The sequence below is a fragment of the Candoia aspera genome, chromosome 4, assembly GCF_035149785.1.
Source record: "Candoia aspera isolate rCanAsp1 chromosome 4, rCanAsp1.hap2, whole genome shotgun sequence".
Classification (NCBI taxonomy): domain Eukaryota; kingdom Metazoa; phylum Chordata; class Lepidosauria; order Squamata; family Boidae; genus Candoia; species Candoia aspera.
In genome coordinates this window covers 97,809,127-97,827,476 of record NC_086156.1, presented here as the reverse complement: position 1 = coordinate 97,827,476, position 18,350 = coordinate 97,809,127, and the positions used below count along the sequence as shown (strand labels likewise).

The 18,350-nt window shown below is 41.7% G+C and overlaps 1 protein-coding gene across 1 annotated transcript in view; it reads right to left on the bottom strand.

Annotated features, from left to right (window-relative positions):
• The window catches only part of LOC134497378 (potassium voltage-gated channel subfamily C member 1-like), a 41,635-nt gene that overhangs the window by 8,670 nt on the left and 14,615 nt on the right, over positions 1 to 18,350 (bottom strand). Inside the window, exons 2-3 of the mRNA XM_063303033.1 lie at positions 17,166 to 18,099; positions 8,302 to 8,496 (exon numbers count right to left, since the gene is read on the bottom strand). Of these exons, the coding sequence (XP_063159103.1) occupies positions 8,302 to 8,496; positions 17,166 to 18,099 (1,129 nt within the window). The remainder of the gene's footprint in view (positions 1 to 8,301; positions 8,497 to 17,165; positions 18,100 to 18,350) is intronic.

The window sequence follows — 18,350 nt, the reverse complement described above, 5'->3', positions numbered from 1 at the left end:
ATGGTCTTTGAGGGAAAAAGTCTACTGGACTAAATAATAATAATAATAATTACTCCTGTAATTGGGCAGTATACAAATACTGTAATTTTTTTTTAAAAAAAAAATTTGGTTCAATCTATTAGGGTTCTTCTTGAAGTGTCCTGTAAGGATACCAGATCTGGGTTGCAAAAAAGTCCACTGAACCACTAGATGGAAGCAAGAATAGGTTTTCTGTATCTGTTTGCTGCCATCAATTGATTATGTAGAGTTTTGCAGCCCAGATCTTTTAGCCCCCTACTTCAGTCATACCTAGAGTCATATTTTTAAGTCATACCTAAAATTAACTCATTGAAACCCCCCGAAATAATCTATTCTGCACTAAGGAGAAGGTTGGACTAGATGACCTATGGGGTACCTTCAAACATGAAGGTTCTATGACCCCTAAAGATTACTCCAGGACTTACTGTTCCATACAGTCTCCTGCGCTAAAAAAGAGAGTATAATTCTGTCCCATTTTACATCACATGGGAGAACAACTGAAGGCTGGCTTAAACATGAAACAGAATGATATGCTAGCGAGTTGACGAGCTGATAGCGCCGTTTCAGACTACAAAAGGGGTGATTACATTTTTAATGCTTTTAAATGTCAAAAACTCTTTGCAGAAAGAAAACCAACACAGAAACGAGAAACAGTGTTTGGGCTGGATGATCTAGTCTAATCTGTCGTTGCTCTTTTAGCATCAGGAAAGCTGTTTTTTCACTGTTTCCTCAAATTACTTCCCTCCTCACAATGCAGTTCTTGTGACCCCTTTTTGATGTTAATCTATCATCACCAAAGCCTAAATGAAAACAACAACTTGAGTTGGGTGAGGAGAAAGCTTCCATTTTGATGTCAAATTTTCCTTTGGAGGGGGTTGCAAAGTGCAAGTAGACCAAACTGAAAGTGTGAGTAATGGGGATGGAGAGCAATGTGGAAAGCCTACTCACCAATTCCCTGCTTTCCAGGCCTCCTACTCATGCTTCCAGGGAGCTGCGTTGGCATTGTAGTCATGCAGGTACCAGGAGGTGGCAGATGCTGTCGGTGGCAGGCGGCGGGCGCCTGTGGGCCCAGGTTTGGTGGGCAATGGGATAAAGGGAGGGATAGGGACAGGAGCAATGGATGGAGATGAAAAGGGGGTCGGGGTGGGAGAAACAGACAGAGGTGGTGTGAGGAGGAGGCACTGAAGATGAGCATGTGATGAAGTCGAGGGAGGCATGGCTGTGGAGAACCACCTACCCGCTTACCTGCTCCCAGCCTGAACTCAAGAAAGCTGTGTCTTGACTCACCTGTTTATTACACCAGGGTTTCTCACCCTTGGTAACTTTAAGATGTGTGGACTTCAACTCCCAGAATTCCCCAGCCAGCCATACTGGCTGGGGAATTCTGGGAGTTGAAGTCCACACGTCTTAAAGTTGCCAAGGGTGAGAAACACTTATTAGACCAACCCTTCTAAACCTGAGCACTCCAGAATGGCAGTTTTGAAGGTCTCTATTAAAACTGTTGGCTGGAAAATTTGGGAGTTGCCATCCCAGAAAATCTGGAAGATGCCAGGTTGTGGAAGGCTGTTGTTGTCTTCCTCATTAATTCTAGTGAATTATCTCTCCTCCTGCTTAAATGGAATGATGCCATGGTTAGGAATGCTAGCTTTGATTTGAAGACACACTTGAGTTCAATTCTATTCTTGGCCCTGAAGGCTACGGGGGCAATATTTGTGACAACTTGGTGTTGTAAGGGTAACACCATTAGTGGCTCATGATTTTTCTCTGCTGCCTATTGAAGAAGTGAAGCTATATAATATTTAAAAGAAAAATATCATTTTGCTGTCCAGAAATCCAGTCTCTTTCTTCTGGACGCCCAGGGGTTCCAATGTCGAACCATCATTAGTATTTTCTTTCTTTCAGAGAATACCCAACAGAACAGGCATGGTGTGGAGGCAGGTTCATAGAAGCTTGAATTTAAATTTTGCTAAGCATCCTCTTTAAATATTATACAGTATTGTAATTTTAGTAGGAATATGACTGCTTAATTGTTCTTGAATTTCTTAATTTTGTTTAATAAATCTCTTCCTTTCAGATTTTTTAATGACAGTCTAATATGACGCCAGTGTCTTTTATTTATTATTGCTTGCAACTTATGTTTTTCTTGTCAGATCATGCCACACTAATCTCTGAGGCAGCAGTTCGCTATCACTGGCTTGGTTCTGAATCTTTGTTTATCTGAATGAGCTGGAAAACTTTCTAGTAATGTCCTAGAGCAGTGTTTCTCAACCTCAGTGACTTTAAGATGTGTGGACTTCAAGTCCCAGAATTCCCCAGCTAGCATGGCTGGCTGGAGAATTCTGGGACTTGAAGTCCACGCATCTTAAAGTCACTGAGGTTGAGAAACACTGTCCTAGAGAAATGGAGTCCACCTTTGCACAGCTCTATTGTTCAACCCAACTGAGTCTTTATGGTTCTTGTGCTGGTAAAAAAGTTACTAAAAAAACTGTAGGCAGATTTTTAATGCTATCTTGGCCACCTTGGAAGAAAGGTAGGTCCCTGTCCTCTGGAGGCTTGACAGGTCAAGATGGTGGCTGAGGCTGCCTGATCCTCTCTGTATTGCACATGTAAGAACAGGGCTTCAATTACTCAGTTGCAGCCATCATCTTGACTTCTTTGACCCATGCATATGGATACCTCTGCCTTCCTCCCAGCATTTTATAAAGCTGTTTAAGCAAAACTATTCCACTATGCTTTTAACCACGCTTTTAATGTTTTTGGTAGCTATCTTGGGGTGGGTGGTCCTTTCATTCCAGGTGTTTACTCTGTGGCACTCTGCCCAGAATCCGCAGCTTGGGGTAGGTTATAAAAACCATGGAATGAATGAATGAATGAATGAATGAATGAGCAAGCAAGCAAGCAAATAAATAAATAAATAAATATGCAAAATACCAGCTGCAGCCCTAACTTTTGATCCCTTCCCCTAAAAAAGTCAGTCTGGCCGGTAAGAAATCAGACTCAGAACCCCTACAGAACATGTGACACAGGGAATTCTGGGTGTTGAAGTCCACACAGCTTAAAGTTGCTGGGGTTGAAAAACACTGTCTTAAACTACATCTAAATTTTGTGTGTAAGTCTGCATACTCTTAGCCTTGGTGCTAAGCAATAGAAAATTTTCTTTTGTACATATGTGGATTAGCAGTCATATGCAAATCAACCATGGTCTACTTATCATTTATTTTGGATTAAGATTCATAGGGTGCTTAATTTCTGAGACAGGCCACAGCCGAAATCAGTCTGAATTCCCCTATTTTTGAAATCATGCTCTTTAATTGTAAACGTGGAGTACAAGCAGCTTACTCAGTGGTATTTAGGGTGCCCTCTGTGCTCAGATACCTTTTCTTATTGTCTTATTACCTACTTCAGGAACGACTCCTTGAACGGAAATCGGATTTTATGGTTATCCTTGGCCAAACAGTAGTTGGCCTTATTTCCAACGTGTTTTGGAAATATGCACACGTACCAATAGGAAAATTAATAATGATTTTTCCCTCAGTCATACATGCTTTTATTTGCTCTGAAGAGTGTTGGCAAATGCCTGAGGCTGTTTTAAAACCATTTCTCTGTAGATTAAAATTTAAGAGAAGAACCTGGAAACTTTAGGAGCAATCCTATAAAGGATACTGCTGGTTCCCTACACTAACCTAATTGCACCATTTATTTTGTCTTGCTAAAAACTCTGCAAAGAGAGCAGCCTTTTCACTGATACTCAAACTATGTTTCTAGCCTTTCTGGTTTCCTCGGAAGCTGATCGGACTTTTTCAGTGAAAATATCAGTACTGTAGCACAAACCATCTTCTTCCAAAAGCAATTTATCTGCCACTGCAGGTCCAGGGCCTTGTGTGTATGCACACACACTTGTTGGCCTGGCCCTCACACCATTCACAGGAAGCAACTCAACAGAGTAGACATCCACGTGAATTGTACGTGTGGCCACATGCTTTAAGGGCCGGATCTGGCTGGGGAATCCTGGGAGTTGAAGTCCACACAACTTAAAGTTGCTAAGGTTGAGAAACACTGCTCAAGAGCATCACACTGTTTTTTGTACTTCAATTAATAAGCACCAGCACCCGAACAATGCTCTGTCCCTCTCACAATTTTCAATCTGCATACCTTTGGATTCATTAGCCCTTGCGTGTGAACAGTATCATTTGTTTCTCCACTAACCTTTTGTTTCTTCTTCACTAGCAATGTGTGTGCTTAGAAATGCCCCGTCTATTCAAACAGGCAATCTGTCCATAGTGTATGCTGAACAGGCTACAATATGGCCCCAAATCTGCTTTTTCATGAATGTATGTCTATCCTGTGGTACTAGATGATATTTCAATAACTGCATCACTTTTTTCATGCTTGTCCAGAATTCTTTTCTACAGGTTGGCAAAATTGCTATGGCTTTCAGCCAAGGACATTTATAGCCATCCATGCTTTTCCAAATTGTATCCCAGAATGCCATGGAGCATCTCTGGGACCGGACAGAGAAGCTTAAGAGTGGCAACAAGGATAAGGAGGGGACACTCCTGCTTACATCTTCATGGTATGGAGGACTAAGAAAGGAAAGCAGGGTTAAAACATAGAGAAGATGGGTGGAACTTTTTTTTTTTGTAGTGCACACACCACAAGACTCAGAAGGCCATGCGAAAACATTAAAAAGTCATAAATTCCTTCTCTGGCATCTTCCAGCTGAAAAAACTGTCAAACCAGGTTCACATGGTATGAGAGCCATAAACAAATTATGGATGATAGTTTGCATCTGTACTGTTCAGAGGAAGAAGCCACTGAGTATAGTTGTGGTAAGCCACATTTTATGGAGCTGCATCTTGATATAGTCCCTGGCTGGAGGAAGGTGAAGGAAAGAAAAAAGGATAAAATACAGGCTGGGAATTTAAATTTAAACTTGAGTTCTGAGGTCACAGCAAGTGTAAATATATAGAACCTCCACTAAGAGATGCATTGTTTTTATGTGTTAAAATATTTCCTGTACTCTTCCTTAGCTGGAAGTTGGGCTCATAGAATGCAGTGGTTGGATTTACTAACTAATATTGGTTTGAATATCAGACAACAGTCCTTCAGGAAGGAGAGCCTCTCCACAGCCTGTGCAGTTGCATTGTATGCAGATGCCACCTAAAAACAAAAGGAATCACCCTTCTGCCTTCAGAACTTTTATCCCTGCTTTAACTGATTCATTAATTTAAACTCATTTGATTAACCAGGTCTGCTTCCTTTAACTGGATGACAGCCTTCATTCCACCTGATGAAGTTAAAGAGCCTGCATACTCTTATGAACAGCAATAAGTTCAGTGAAACCATTTTGACCTCTGCTTAATCCTGTGTTGAATGTCTAAGTCTCTAGAATAGAAAGGCGATTCTCAGAATTTGGACCTTATGACAAGCCACTCCACCTCTGTGCTTCTTCTTTGCCCACTGCTTGCTGGTCCTCCCTGCTGTGCAACGCCATGAAAAGTCTGTTGTGCTTTCACTCCCTCGGTGGAATTAAACTCCTCGCCAGCTTTCATTTGCTGTCACCTCCTGCTTGCCTGCTGTGATAGGGGCAACCTTGTCTCTGTTTGAAAGTTTGCCTGCTGCGAAGATCAGTTTCTGACAGATGCTAGACCAGAACTTGCACAACACATAAACATGCTGATGATGACTCCTGGCTAGAGGGATCATGTTCTCCTACTCTTTTTCACAGAGAGAGATGAACACAGCTAAGGTCCCCTCTCACCTAATGTAGAACGAAGCATTACAAAGAGTTGATGCAGAATCCCCTAAAAATTACTGATGAATTTTCTAGCAGTATTAACATCAGATGTATCACTGACAGGGCAGAGTTAATTATCACTATATCCAGAGTTAAAGACAGTGGTAACCTAGAAGTAAAATATTCTCCTAACCAGTTATTTGGTCATGCAGTTAGCATCAATGATTTTTAAAAAGCAATATGGACTCGTTGGGAGCTTTTGGATAGAATTATGGAATTATTAAAGATCATGAGAATTTTTCTGACTGATTCATCCATAAATGCTGATTTGGAGGTCAGTCTTGAATAGAGCTAGTGTATCTGAATGGTAAAGCTTTGGACGGTAACTAGTTGGCAGCACAGAGTTAGAGTTTCTGTGCCTCTTTACTGCCCTGTAATGGCTATCCAGCATATTGCAAGCCAGACATGGTAGCCCTAATCCGAAAAGATGTGAGATAGCTGCTTTCAGCCTTCTTGATGTGAAGATGCAAGTTTCTAACTAATAGTACCATGAATAATAATAACAACATTGATCCCTTGGATGGTCCCAGCAACCTTTGGGAGTCAATATTGACCACTTTGGGGAACCCTGGGCTAGGAGTTCTTCAGTTTGGTTTATAGCCAAAATTCATTGCCCAGCATGATACACAGTTCCTGGACAAGCACTAAGTGTGCAGCTTCCTGATCATAAATTGCAATCTGGAATCTCCTGACAAACCTCTCTTGAGACCCACCTGAGTCAAAAAAACAATTAGAGGATTTGACAGGAGAACCTTTGAAGGAAACGGAGGCTGAGGAACAGAGAAAGAAGCATCGCATGCCTATTGGTAGCAATTTCCTATCCAATTACATCAGTGCCAAATTCTCAGCCTATTCCTGTTGAACTCAAAAGACTTGGAGCCTGCAGGGTTCTGGAACAGGAAAGCGCAGAATAAGCAAGCTGAGTACCAGGAAGGTACGTTTCTTTTACATGGCAACTTATTTGTTTTACAAAATAGTCCAGCTATGATTGACGAGTACAGGGGTCCCCAAACTCTTCAGCTCATCAACCCCTTCATGAAGTTTCAGATTGTTCATTGACCCCCCAAAATTTATTATATGGAAATAATTTAATAAATACTACTTTAATAGGACTATGAATAACAACAACAACATTGACCTCTTGGATAGTCCCATCAACTCTTGGGGGTCGATACTGACCACTTTGGGGAACCCTGGGCTAGTAGTTCTTCAATTAAACTTATAGCCAAAGTCCAGCCCAAGGTTTGCAACAGGAAAAATCTTTCATTACAACATCTCTGACTACAGTAGTAGCTTATTATTTCTATGTTACAGATGGAGATTTTGCAAGAATTTGAAACAAGTCGATTGGGTCCAAGCCTTACTTTTTCTATTTATACAAGTTTGGAGAATGGGAGATAACTTCAAACACTTTATGGCCACTCTTCTGCCCTCACAATGAGTCCCTGTAAAATAGCTAGTTGTCATTTTTTTTAGATTTTTTATCCCACCTTTATTATTGTTTTTGTAAATAACTCAAGGTGGCAAACATACCTAATACTCTTTCCTCCTCCTATTTTCCCCACAAAATAACCCTGTGAGGTGAGCTGGGCTGAGAGAGAGGGACTGGCCCAAGGTCACCCAGCCGACTTTCATGCCTAAGGTGGGACTAGAACTCACAGTCTCCTGGATTCTAGCCTGGTGCCTTAACCAACTTCCCTTAAAAGAACAGCCTGAAACACATGAAGAGCAACTGCAGCCAAATACTCTGAGACAGAATGATACATATGATGGAGAAAACATGGTGGGGACAGGGGGGAGAAATTGATGAAAAACAAAAGCTGATAAAGGAAACAACTTTGTTCAGGGGATGAGGTAATGAAGCTGGGGATATGTGCACAGAATGTAACAGAGTTTTGAAAATAATGGACTAGCAATGTTGGGGTGGAGAATCCAGCTTCCCCCAGGAACCCAATTGCTCAAAATCAGCTGTGTTCATGGATTGTCTTCTGGAAGGAGGTACCATGGCAGGTCTTCCCAGCCTGGGAAAGGCTGCTCTAGCTAGACTGGACTACAGCTCTCAGAATTCCCAGTCAGTTTGGCCAATGGGAATTCTGGGATTGTGGTCCAACAGATCTGGAAGCGCCAGGCTGGCAAAGGTTGTACTAGATAATGCTGTTCCTTGAGCAATGCATGCTGTTATTAAGGTGCTAGAGTGGAACAAATGGAGACCTTGCTAGTTGCTAGGACATTATCTGCCCCCCAATCTCCCCATTTCTGCACATTTTGATCTCAGGATTAGGCTTTTGTTTAAGTCAGTTACATATTAGCAATTGTCTTCTTTATCCCTGAAAAGTGGCAGCCATAGATTTTACTAAGACAAAGGTTACAGTGGTATTAGTGGTAAGGGTGGAAGATAACATACTTGGGTACAAGCTTAGAGGATGGAATGCAAGCTTTGCAGAAATAGGGAGACAATGATGGTGACATACTGTATATGCACGTACCTTTTCGGATGTTTCCATCAGGTGACTGCCCAAAATCACCTGTGGAGAGGAGGAAGCAGGCTCGGTCACGATTATAGCGCTCTCGGCCACCAGGTGTGACAGGTGACTTCTCCTCAGGTGACAGGGCCTGATCAATTGTGGGGCAGTCTTCATTAGCCAGAGCGGCATTTGCTGCATCTCCATTCTGCTTGGAATCTGGAAAGGGAAAGAGAAGAAAAAGAATGTAGGGCGGATTTAAGAAGATCACTCAAATACCTTCAAAGTCTAAATATCAGCCAGTAGGGAAGTCAAACAAAATCTGATGCTCATGCCCTGCAGATATCTTAGAAGCTTCTGATAGTCTTTGCAGAAGCGGATGCTGATTAAATAGGCTTTTGGTCTCATCCAGGAGAATTCAGGCTCTCCTTATTTTTTTAAAAGTAGATCACGTGTTTTGAAAAAGGAGGGGAAATTTTAAACAAGTTTCTCAGATTGCTTTGTGAAAATTCCAGTCAATAGTTCCCTAACCCAAATACTAACCTTTTTAAAGTAGTACATGTTACTGAAAAGCAAGGCATTTAGTTTTATTTCTTATGAATCCAAGAGGTAAATTATTTCTTTTAATATGCAAGTGACAAGCAATTCACATTCAAGTTCCAGAAGATTTTGTCAAAATGTAAACTCTGTTCAAAAATTAGTGTTGACTCTATTCTCCTCTCAGAAAAGGAGGGAGTTCTGCCTCTAACTCCCTTGCTCTTATAGTTTGGACTGTCCAGTACTCAGCTCCGTTGATGTGCATTACATGCCAATTTAGCCTTGATTTTGCACCCCAGTGTGTGGCTCGAGAACATTAAAATGAAGGTACTTATCATTTCTGTCAGTAGGGGATTATGTGTTGAGAATGGGTTCCCATATTTATTTAAAATATTGATTTGGTCCCCAAGGAATCCACCCCAGGAACTGAAGTTTAGTGTTAGGGTTCTGTGGTGGAAGTTATAACAGATGGTGCTTTCCAACCAATTAAAATCTGTACTGGAGAAGGGTCCCTGAAAACAAGCAAGCACAAAAGAGCATTTTTAGCACAATTCACTAACCAGTTTCAAAAGGGAAAAATAACCTGAAATTGAAATTGCTAGGGCTACCAGATCAAAAAATTTACAAATAAAGGGTATTCATGGGTGGGGAGCAAATAAAACATGCATGATGATGTCATTATACAAATGCTGTGGCTTATGTACTTGCAGCAGACATTGTGACGCAAGTATGTAAGTCACATCTGTGTGATGACATCACCACACAACGGTGTCACTGCAGTTTGCTGCAGAGGATATGTAAGAGATTTTGAGTTTCCTCTAGAATGATCATAGTCTGAAATACAAATTTTATTTTATATGGAGACAGTGTTCTAAATAAAATTTGGCCTTCATAGCTGCGTTCTTACAGTATTTCTTGTCCTGATCTTTAAAATAAACCACATATAATCAGGTAGGATCAAGCAATCCTGTGAAGGATTGGTGGTTTTATTTTTAACCTGATAATATCACTTGACACTTGAGTGGATGAGGCTATCATAGGTTACTTGTCATAGATCATTATATTTTATCTTGTGAGGGAATTAGTCTAGAAACTTCCTAGGCTGTTAGAACAGTTTTTCTTAGAGAAGGGGATGAAGCTTGACACTGCTGAAGAGGAAGGGCATTGCTTTATACTGAATTGGGAGCTAGGTGAGGCACCCCTTGCTCAAGTTGTACAGTCTCTGATTTTGATGGACATGATGGGGTATAGCCTAGGACCCTGGTGGAATCACATTTTACCCAACACTTGAAATAGCAACTGAAATGCTAGCTAAAGATCCCATTTACCCAGTGACAAAATACTGTAGTCATGTTTGAGCATTGGCAAGCTCTCAGTGCTGAAAGAGATCCGCTTCTTTGAACAAAGATGTCTGTAAGGATTTTGGGCACCAATCAACATTTGTATGTGTTCTTCACACTCATCTACACTGACACAAAACCTCTGTCATTCCTAAATTTAATCTTATTGCCTCTTTCCCTGCTCTTTTAGCAGATAGGATGAATCATTTTTCCATTCTTCCTCACACGGACAATTGTCTCTTCTATGCCTCTCCTCCAATCTTTTCCCCCAAACTAATGGATTTCATAGTTCTTGCCCTCTGGAAATCTTTCTGCAGCCTGTATTGATTTGTCAGCTGAGTAAATGCTGCACATCTCCATGGAATTCCTTAATGTCAGAGAAGAGGCCCTGGAACAGTTTGAAAACTGCAGGGATTGCCTCAACATACCCTGTTCCTTCAACTTTTTCTCATATATTTCTCTTCTTGACCCTTTAGCATCTTTATAGCTCTTCTTGGAATTTCTTGTCAACATCCTTCTTATGCTCTTGTGCCCAAAGCTAAATAAGCTATCCCAACTGAATGGTAACTAAGCCAAAATAAAATACATTATCTTTCTCTGTAACACGATGTACATTAACCTCTCTGTAACAAGATGTGGAAAGTGGCGAGGTATTTGAGTCATGTTCAACCCTTTGGATCTCTTTGAAATCCATTCCACTCAATCTGGATTAGAAGAATGATTTAAATATGGTACCATGATGGCATGGCCATCAGTGTTGATACATAGCAAGCAAAGCTGATTTGGTCTCTCTGCAACTTTAGACAATGGCTTGGATTATACTATGAAAGACCATGCTTTTATTTGGTCAGGGAGGGAGCTTCAGTACTGCTAACCTTATGAAAAGTTTAGATGAAGGTATTCTGTTTGAAAAGATGGCTCCCATTTGAGAATCATTTATAAGCCATCTGTAAACATGTAACTCATTCCTCAAATCATGCCTCCACTGTATGGGTATTTCATTTTAATGGCATTCGAAGAACCACATGGATACCCAGTTATTACCTTCATTGCTATTCAGATTACCGTGTGCCAGATATGGCTGTACGAAGGCTACCAGATCTGGGATGCAAAATCCGGTCTGCAGTGGAGAGATACAGAAAACTCTCTCATAATTGTCTGGTAGCCATAGGCAGTGTGGACTCAAAGGAGCTAATTAAATAGATTTTTGACATCTTCTGGAACCATTTCTAATATTGTTTTTTCAAGTTTTTAAAAATGTTTTAATTCCCCTTCTCTTCCCAGATCTTTCTGAATAAGCACTCATTCGCTAAATGCTCATGTAGATTTTTTTTTTTAACGGCTATTCAAAACAGTGATCTTCCCAAAATAAGTCCTGGCCTTTCTGCATTTTTTAAAAATGAAATTTCCTTTACAGAACTGAATATTTTCTTTGTTTGTTTCAAAGATAATTAAATGGATTACGTTAATTGAGATCCTCAAGATTGCCCACTTTTATGGTTATTACTGTCCCTGCTCTTGTATTTTTAATAGCAGCCTGACACGCAGAACAAGGGCTAGTCAAAGAAAATCTGTTGCCAAAGGAAGAAAATAAAAATTCCCAATGTAAGCACTCTGCCACATTTAATGGCTGTGCCCAGAATACTACTAGGGGCAAACAGCTCAGATTGCTTCCTTTTTGATCAATTTTGATACACAAAAATTAGCATGCATAACTTTCCCTAAAATAGTGTTCGAACGAAAGGCCTTCCGAGACAATCCTGCAACTGATATTAATCATTTCATATATTGAAATGAGGGTATAAATTGAGTTGAAGGAGTTGCAGGCAACTTGTTGCCATGGGAACCAAAAGGCATTGGGTGATCAGGCAACTGAAGTGGAAAATGTAAGGCTGTTAGTGAAGTACTGTAAAAAGAGACTAAGGTAAAATTAAGCTGGGCAATAAAGACTGAGGTTGCAGTTATCGGATGGTGGTGATGCTGTGCCCTGACAGCAATAGCTTCAGCAACCACCTCCCCTTTGGCCTCCCCTGCTATGCAGTGCATAGCCAAGAGCCTGTTAAATTAAGTGAATCCTTGCTCATCTGCTGTATTTGCTGCAAATGGCCTTTCTGGCCCAGAGGACCTGGAACAGATGGAAGGCAAGCTAGCAGTTGACTGCAGGCCCTGAAGGCTCCCCATCACTCAGCCTTCTCTTCCTCCCACTTCTGCCTTGTCATGGCCTGTTTTGAGGTTCTGTTCAGTGAGCGAACCCCGAAGGGGAGGAAAAAGAGGTTTGCGGGTAGGCATGTGCCCTCACAGGGTGGCAGTGGTTGTGGTGCTCACTTTGCTTCAGGTTGCAGTTGGGTTCCCCCATCACAGGCCTGCATGCTCTCTGCATCTGGATTGTTCCAAAGCTATTGGCTTCCTCTCTACCCAGCTCCATTCTGCCCAAAAGGGTTAACTCTCTTTATTTTTTCTGTTAAGGCAGTCCTGCTTTAATCTTGAATTCTAGAGACCTTGCAGGTCAACCATAACCATCCCCTCTCCAAATTTACAAACTCTCACTGAAGAACTAAGCAAAAGCCTGTGTGGTGTAGTGGTTAGGTGTTGGATTGGCCCTGGGAAACCCAAGTTCAAGTCCATCCTCAGCCATGGAAGCTCATTGAGTGACTTGAAGCCAGTCACTGGCAACCCAGTGACAACTGAACTGCTGTTGTTACTTGGGGAAAACTAGGAGGAGGGGAGTGCTGTGCATGCTGTCTTGTAGGATATAAATCTAACAAATAAAGTGAATTAATTCAATCCCTTGATCTTTTTCTCTCTTTTTCTTATGGAACCCAAATGTCCTGGCTCTCAGCCTTTACTAGGGATGTGCATGGTACCCCTCTTCTGGGATTCTCTGTCAGTAAACTTTCCTGTCCTTGCCAGCACATAGAGGGGCCAATCTACTTGTCCAACCCTGTGCATCTTGGCTATTGGGATACACTTTTCCCAAGACAAGGATGTAGGCAAGAAGTATTCTCTTGTCTCTCTCAGAGCAATCAATGATCAGCAATCTTCTTTTTTGTCTGCTCAAAGGAAAGAAGAGGAACTAGGAGGCCCTGTATGTTTTGGCAAACACCTTTCCATCTAAACTCAATCCCTTTCTCCACAAATCACTAATGAATCTACTGTAGGTGTAAATTAAGCGAAAATGTTCCCATGCACCTAAATCACCTATATCTGAGCATGACTGCCAATACCATCCCCTTTTCTCCACCCCTTTCTCCATAATAATAATAATAATAATAATAATTATTATTATTATTATTATTATTATTATTATTATTATTATTATTATTATTATTATTATTCTATATAGAAAATGGCTTGAATTGCCAAAACAGGCCTTTCTATCTTCACATATGAGTCATTTTGGAAGGACAAATCCTTCCAAATCCACAGCCAAGATGGAATAACCTAGACTACTTTCTTGAACAACATGTAGGTCTTTTTTATGCAGTGGTAGCTTTTATGCTACCTCAAAGAATCAGCAGTTAGAAACATAAAGAAGGAAGGTGGCTGGAGAGAAACAGTGTGTGGGTGGGGTATGTGTGTGAGAGAGGATGAGCATTGGCCACTGCTTTCAGATTACTGACCCACAGAGAATTCTCCATTCACCAACAATTGGGCTGCAAAGGAGTTTGAGCAATGTTCTGAGGAATTTTTTCACTTTTTCCAGGGTGCTGATCAGACCTACTGGAATCTGACACTCTACCAGGCAAACTGATGAGTCTTAAGAATACAGCACCAGTTTTAAGAACTGGGCTTGGTTATCATACTACCAGTGGATGGAGGTGTATCAGTTGAGAATGTTCTCATAATGCCTCTTGTCTTTTGCATTCCTCTGACAAAGTGAGATGACCCAGGTTCATCTACTCAGTGATTTTGAGGCCCAACAAAGACTGAGCCCAGCCTTAATAATGCCAGAGATTTCTTGCCTATATTTTACCACCTTCCTATTTTTGCATTAGTTTAGGCCTACTGCATCCCAAAGTAAAGATGATTTTTTTTTTACATGAGACAGTCTTATTTAGCTGCCTTAGGGCTTTTGGATAGGGTTGGCCCAAGATACTTTGGAATCTACTCCAATATTTCACCTACAGGAACTGAGTGAATTGCCAGTTGAGCATTACTTCACTATGATCGCCTGGGATGCAGGCCAAGGTCCTTAGCCAATGTATCTGTCTTGCAACAGAAGGGAACAGCTATAGCCTTAAGCACCATTGCTGTTCCCCAGTATGTGCTGTCTGCCCCTGTTTGCCTTACTCTAATAATAGGTCAGCCCTGCCTTTGGTCAACCCTCTTAATATAGCTAACCTCCACTCCAAGTTCCATTAAATAAATTAAATAAGTCTAGGAAGAGTTTCTAATCCAAATATGGCCTTGATCATCCCTTTTTTTTCACTGAGGTGATAACAATGTAATCTTTGGGATTTATTATAAGACCACAGAGTCTTATAGTAAAGGTAAGAAAAGAGGCTCAAGACAATAGATTTTAGTGCCATTAAGTGTGACAGCATGGAAAACAGCCAGCTCTTGTACAATCCATCAAGAGGACTTTGGAGCTGAAAATGTTTTGGTTTCCAAAGGATTTTCACTTCAAAATGTCTCATATTTCCAGCCCCATAGCTAATGAGGAAAGGAATCTATTCTTTTGCATTTGGGAGAACTGCAGCCTACCATGTGAGAGTGATGGGTGAACCCCAGTTTTAAAGCTGGGCATTTGGATGTTGAGGTAGAGGATCAAATATTGGCCTCAGAACACTTTTGCCTCTGCTGTGTCCTCCAGGTAAGCCACAGCCAGGCTAGTATGCCTAAAACTGTGACCTGTAAAACAGGAATAAGAGAGTTCCATCTTGTGGACCAGCTGTAAAATATTCAGTGCTACCACTGACTTCTATGTCAATAATTAATAACCGGGCTAGATTCAACAAAGATGATAGGGTTTTACATTATTTATTGAACAAGTGTGAATAAATGCTTAAGTTCCTTTAAAAATAACAATTCGAATTCACACAAAAATAGAAGCTTTTGCCTAATTTCCTCTTCAATTCTTTGAGAAGGGCAAAGCCACTTCCATATGGAAGGGCTTCACCAATCCAATATTGCAACCAAGCTTCTTTGTCTGCATGATGTCATGAGGCTCTTAGAGGTCTCCACAAGTGAGCTGATTAACTCTTCGCTCAGTAGATACTCCAGAGCAGTGTTTCTCAACCTTGGTGACTTTAAGACATGTGGACTTCAACTTCCAGAATACCCCAGCCAGCCATGCTGGTTGGGGAATTCTGGGCGTTGAAGTCCACACGTCTTAAAGTCACCAAGGTTGAAAAACACTGCTCCAGAGAGAGTTCTGGGAAGGTGGTTTCAAAGTGTTTTGAAGTGCTGCAGGAAAATGACTTCCCATTGTCAGTAGCTCTCAACTTGTCCTGCCTCCCTATTTTTCATATTTCCCAACTCCCTCCTCAAGGCACATGACACTGCACAGATGGAGGCTTTCCCTCCATCGTTCACAGTCCATCGGACCAGCTCAGTGGCTGGTAGTTGGTTGCTTTCTTTGCTGCAAAGAAGTAAGTGTGGCAAGACAAGAGTGAGGAAGAGAACACTGAGGACATTTATGGCACTCTGTGAAAATGCCACCAAGAATATGAAGGGCAAAGGATTGCCTTCAGAAGCAAGGTAAGGAACCAAAGACCCATCCTTGGATTCCCGAAAATTTTGTTCTGTGTCTCTTCTATCTCATAAGATCTTTCCACCCATACCACCCTAATCTTAAAGAGATGTGGTCTCCCAGATGTTTCTGAATCAGAACTACAGCTCCCAGCATCCATCACCATTGCCTATGCTGAATGAAGGATATCAGCAACATCTGGAGAGTCAGAGATTCACTTAAAGGCTAATAACTTGCTTTAAAAAATTAAACAGAGTTTCTCACAATGGTGGGCCATTTATGCATTTCCAACTTTTGCACTTGTGTAGCACTTGAGACACAAACATAGTAACGAGTAACGTAGAACTTCACAGCTGGGGTACCTCTAATATATGCATTTACATACATAGGACATTAACTCCTTGCTCTTGATTATTATTTCTTTTTTCTTTTTTATGGTTGGCAACTGAATGCATTATATAATTCCATTCCAAAACAGATCGAATAATAATCCCCATTTTGTTTGGAAGAAACAAGCATTATCCTCCTCTGATCTTTTCTCCTTCATAAAATCCAGCTAGTTTAGAAATAGTGATACAAACCTGTAAGTTCTTACATGGACTTTTGGCATTCTCATATGTGTTTTTTATTTGGGCAACATCACACTGAAATCTTGCAAGATTTTACAATCCCACAAGTTTTCAGCCATCTTTTAAAAACTAATATAATCTGAGGGATTTCATGGATAACTTTCTCAGGGTGATAGTTGTGGCACCTGTAAGCAGCTAGTAGTTGACCCTTGACTTGTTATTTTATCACAGATTTACCGAGATTTCTTCAATGAGAAACATCAGGGCTAATGGGCAACCTTGCCTGGAAAACTTCCTCTATCAACCTTCCTTGCAATACATAGACCCAAAATAGCAAAGGCAACTGTTGCCAACCTTGGTATCCCAGACCCTCTTCATCTCTAGCCAGCACAGTCAGTGGTCTGAGATAACGGACACTGTGATACAGCAACATCTAAATAGCCAAGCTTGAGAAAGGCTGGGGAAGAGGACTGATTCCTAGATGCACTCCTTGGTTTGCAACAGGTACAAAAGTGGGACCCAAAAAACATAGATAAAAGCCTACGTGAACTGAAAACACGCTTCTTTAAGATTCTCAGGAATCCTCTTCAACATGCCTGCTTCTGCATCCCTCCCTCCCTACTGTATTTGTTTCTTAACAGGAAGGGAATCCTTGGATGCCAGAACATTTGAAAGTCACCAACTTCAATCAGAGTTGACTCACACAGATGGAATTCTTAGCTATTTCTGCCCATAGCATCTCCCCCTTACCTGCCCGATTAATCTCGATTATCTCCTCTTGGGCCAGGGGGCATGAGTCACCCTGGTTGCTGCGATGTGGGGACTGCATGTCTGGTTTGCAGTAGTTGGGTGACCCGGGTTGGGGGGCTCGTGGGATGTGCTTGTTCTTTTTCTTTGGTAGTTTCTGCTTGGCCATAGCCAACGAATAATACATGCCAAAGTTGTTGACGATGACTGGCACAGGCATGGCAATGGTCAACACACCAGCCAAGGCACACAGTGCTCCCACCAACATGCCTGACCAAGTCTCAGGATACATGTCACCATAGCCCAAAGTCGTCATGGTCACTACAGCCCACCAAAACCCAATGGGGATGTTCTTGAAGACGGTGTGTTTGCTGCCCGTTATGTCGTCTGGGTCAGCACCGATCCTTTCAGCGTAATAGATCATGGTGGCAAAGATCAAGACCCCTAGGGCCAAGAAGATGATGAGGAGCAAGAACTCGTTGGTGCTGGCCCTCAGCGTGTGACCTAGGACCCTCAGTCCTACGAAATGCCGGGTCAGCTTGAAGATCCTTAGGATCCGGACAAATCTTACCACCCTCAGGAAGCCCAACACATCCTTGGCTGCTTTGGACGAGAGGCCACTGAGGCCCACTTCCAGGTAGAAGGGCAGGATGGCCACAAAGTCGATGATGTTGAGGCTGCTCTTGATGAATTCCAGTTTGTCTGGGCAAAAGATGACACGGATGAGGAACTCAAAGGTGAACCAGATGACGCACATCCCTTCCACGTAGGTGAGGAAGGGTTCTGTCTCCATTTCATAGTCCACCTTTATGCTGGTACTGTTCCCCGTCTTTATGATTTCTGTCTTGTTTTTGAAGTGGTTGAAAGTCTCATGGGTCTCTAAGCAGAAAGTGGTGATGGAGATGAGGATGAAGAAGAGGGAGGCAAAGGCCACATACTGGAGAGATGCAGAAGGGCACACATACAGGGAAGAAGCAGACAGGGAGGAACAGAAGGGAGACGAGAATGTGTAACAGGAAAGGACAGGGGAGGAAACCATTAGTGCTAACTCATAATTGTACAAGAACGAACTCTTCCAGCAGCCTACCCTACAGAAGTCAGTCCCTTCCCAAAAACTGCCCCCTCCTCAATAAACAGCTGTTACATATATCCCAAAGAGACAGCAAATACCCCACTTATTTTCCCCCT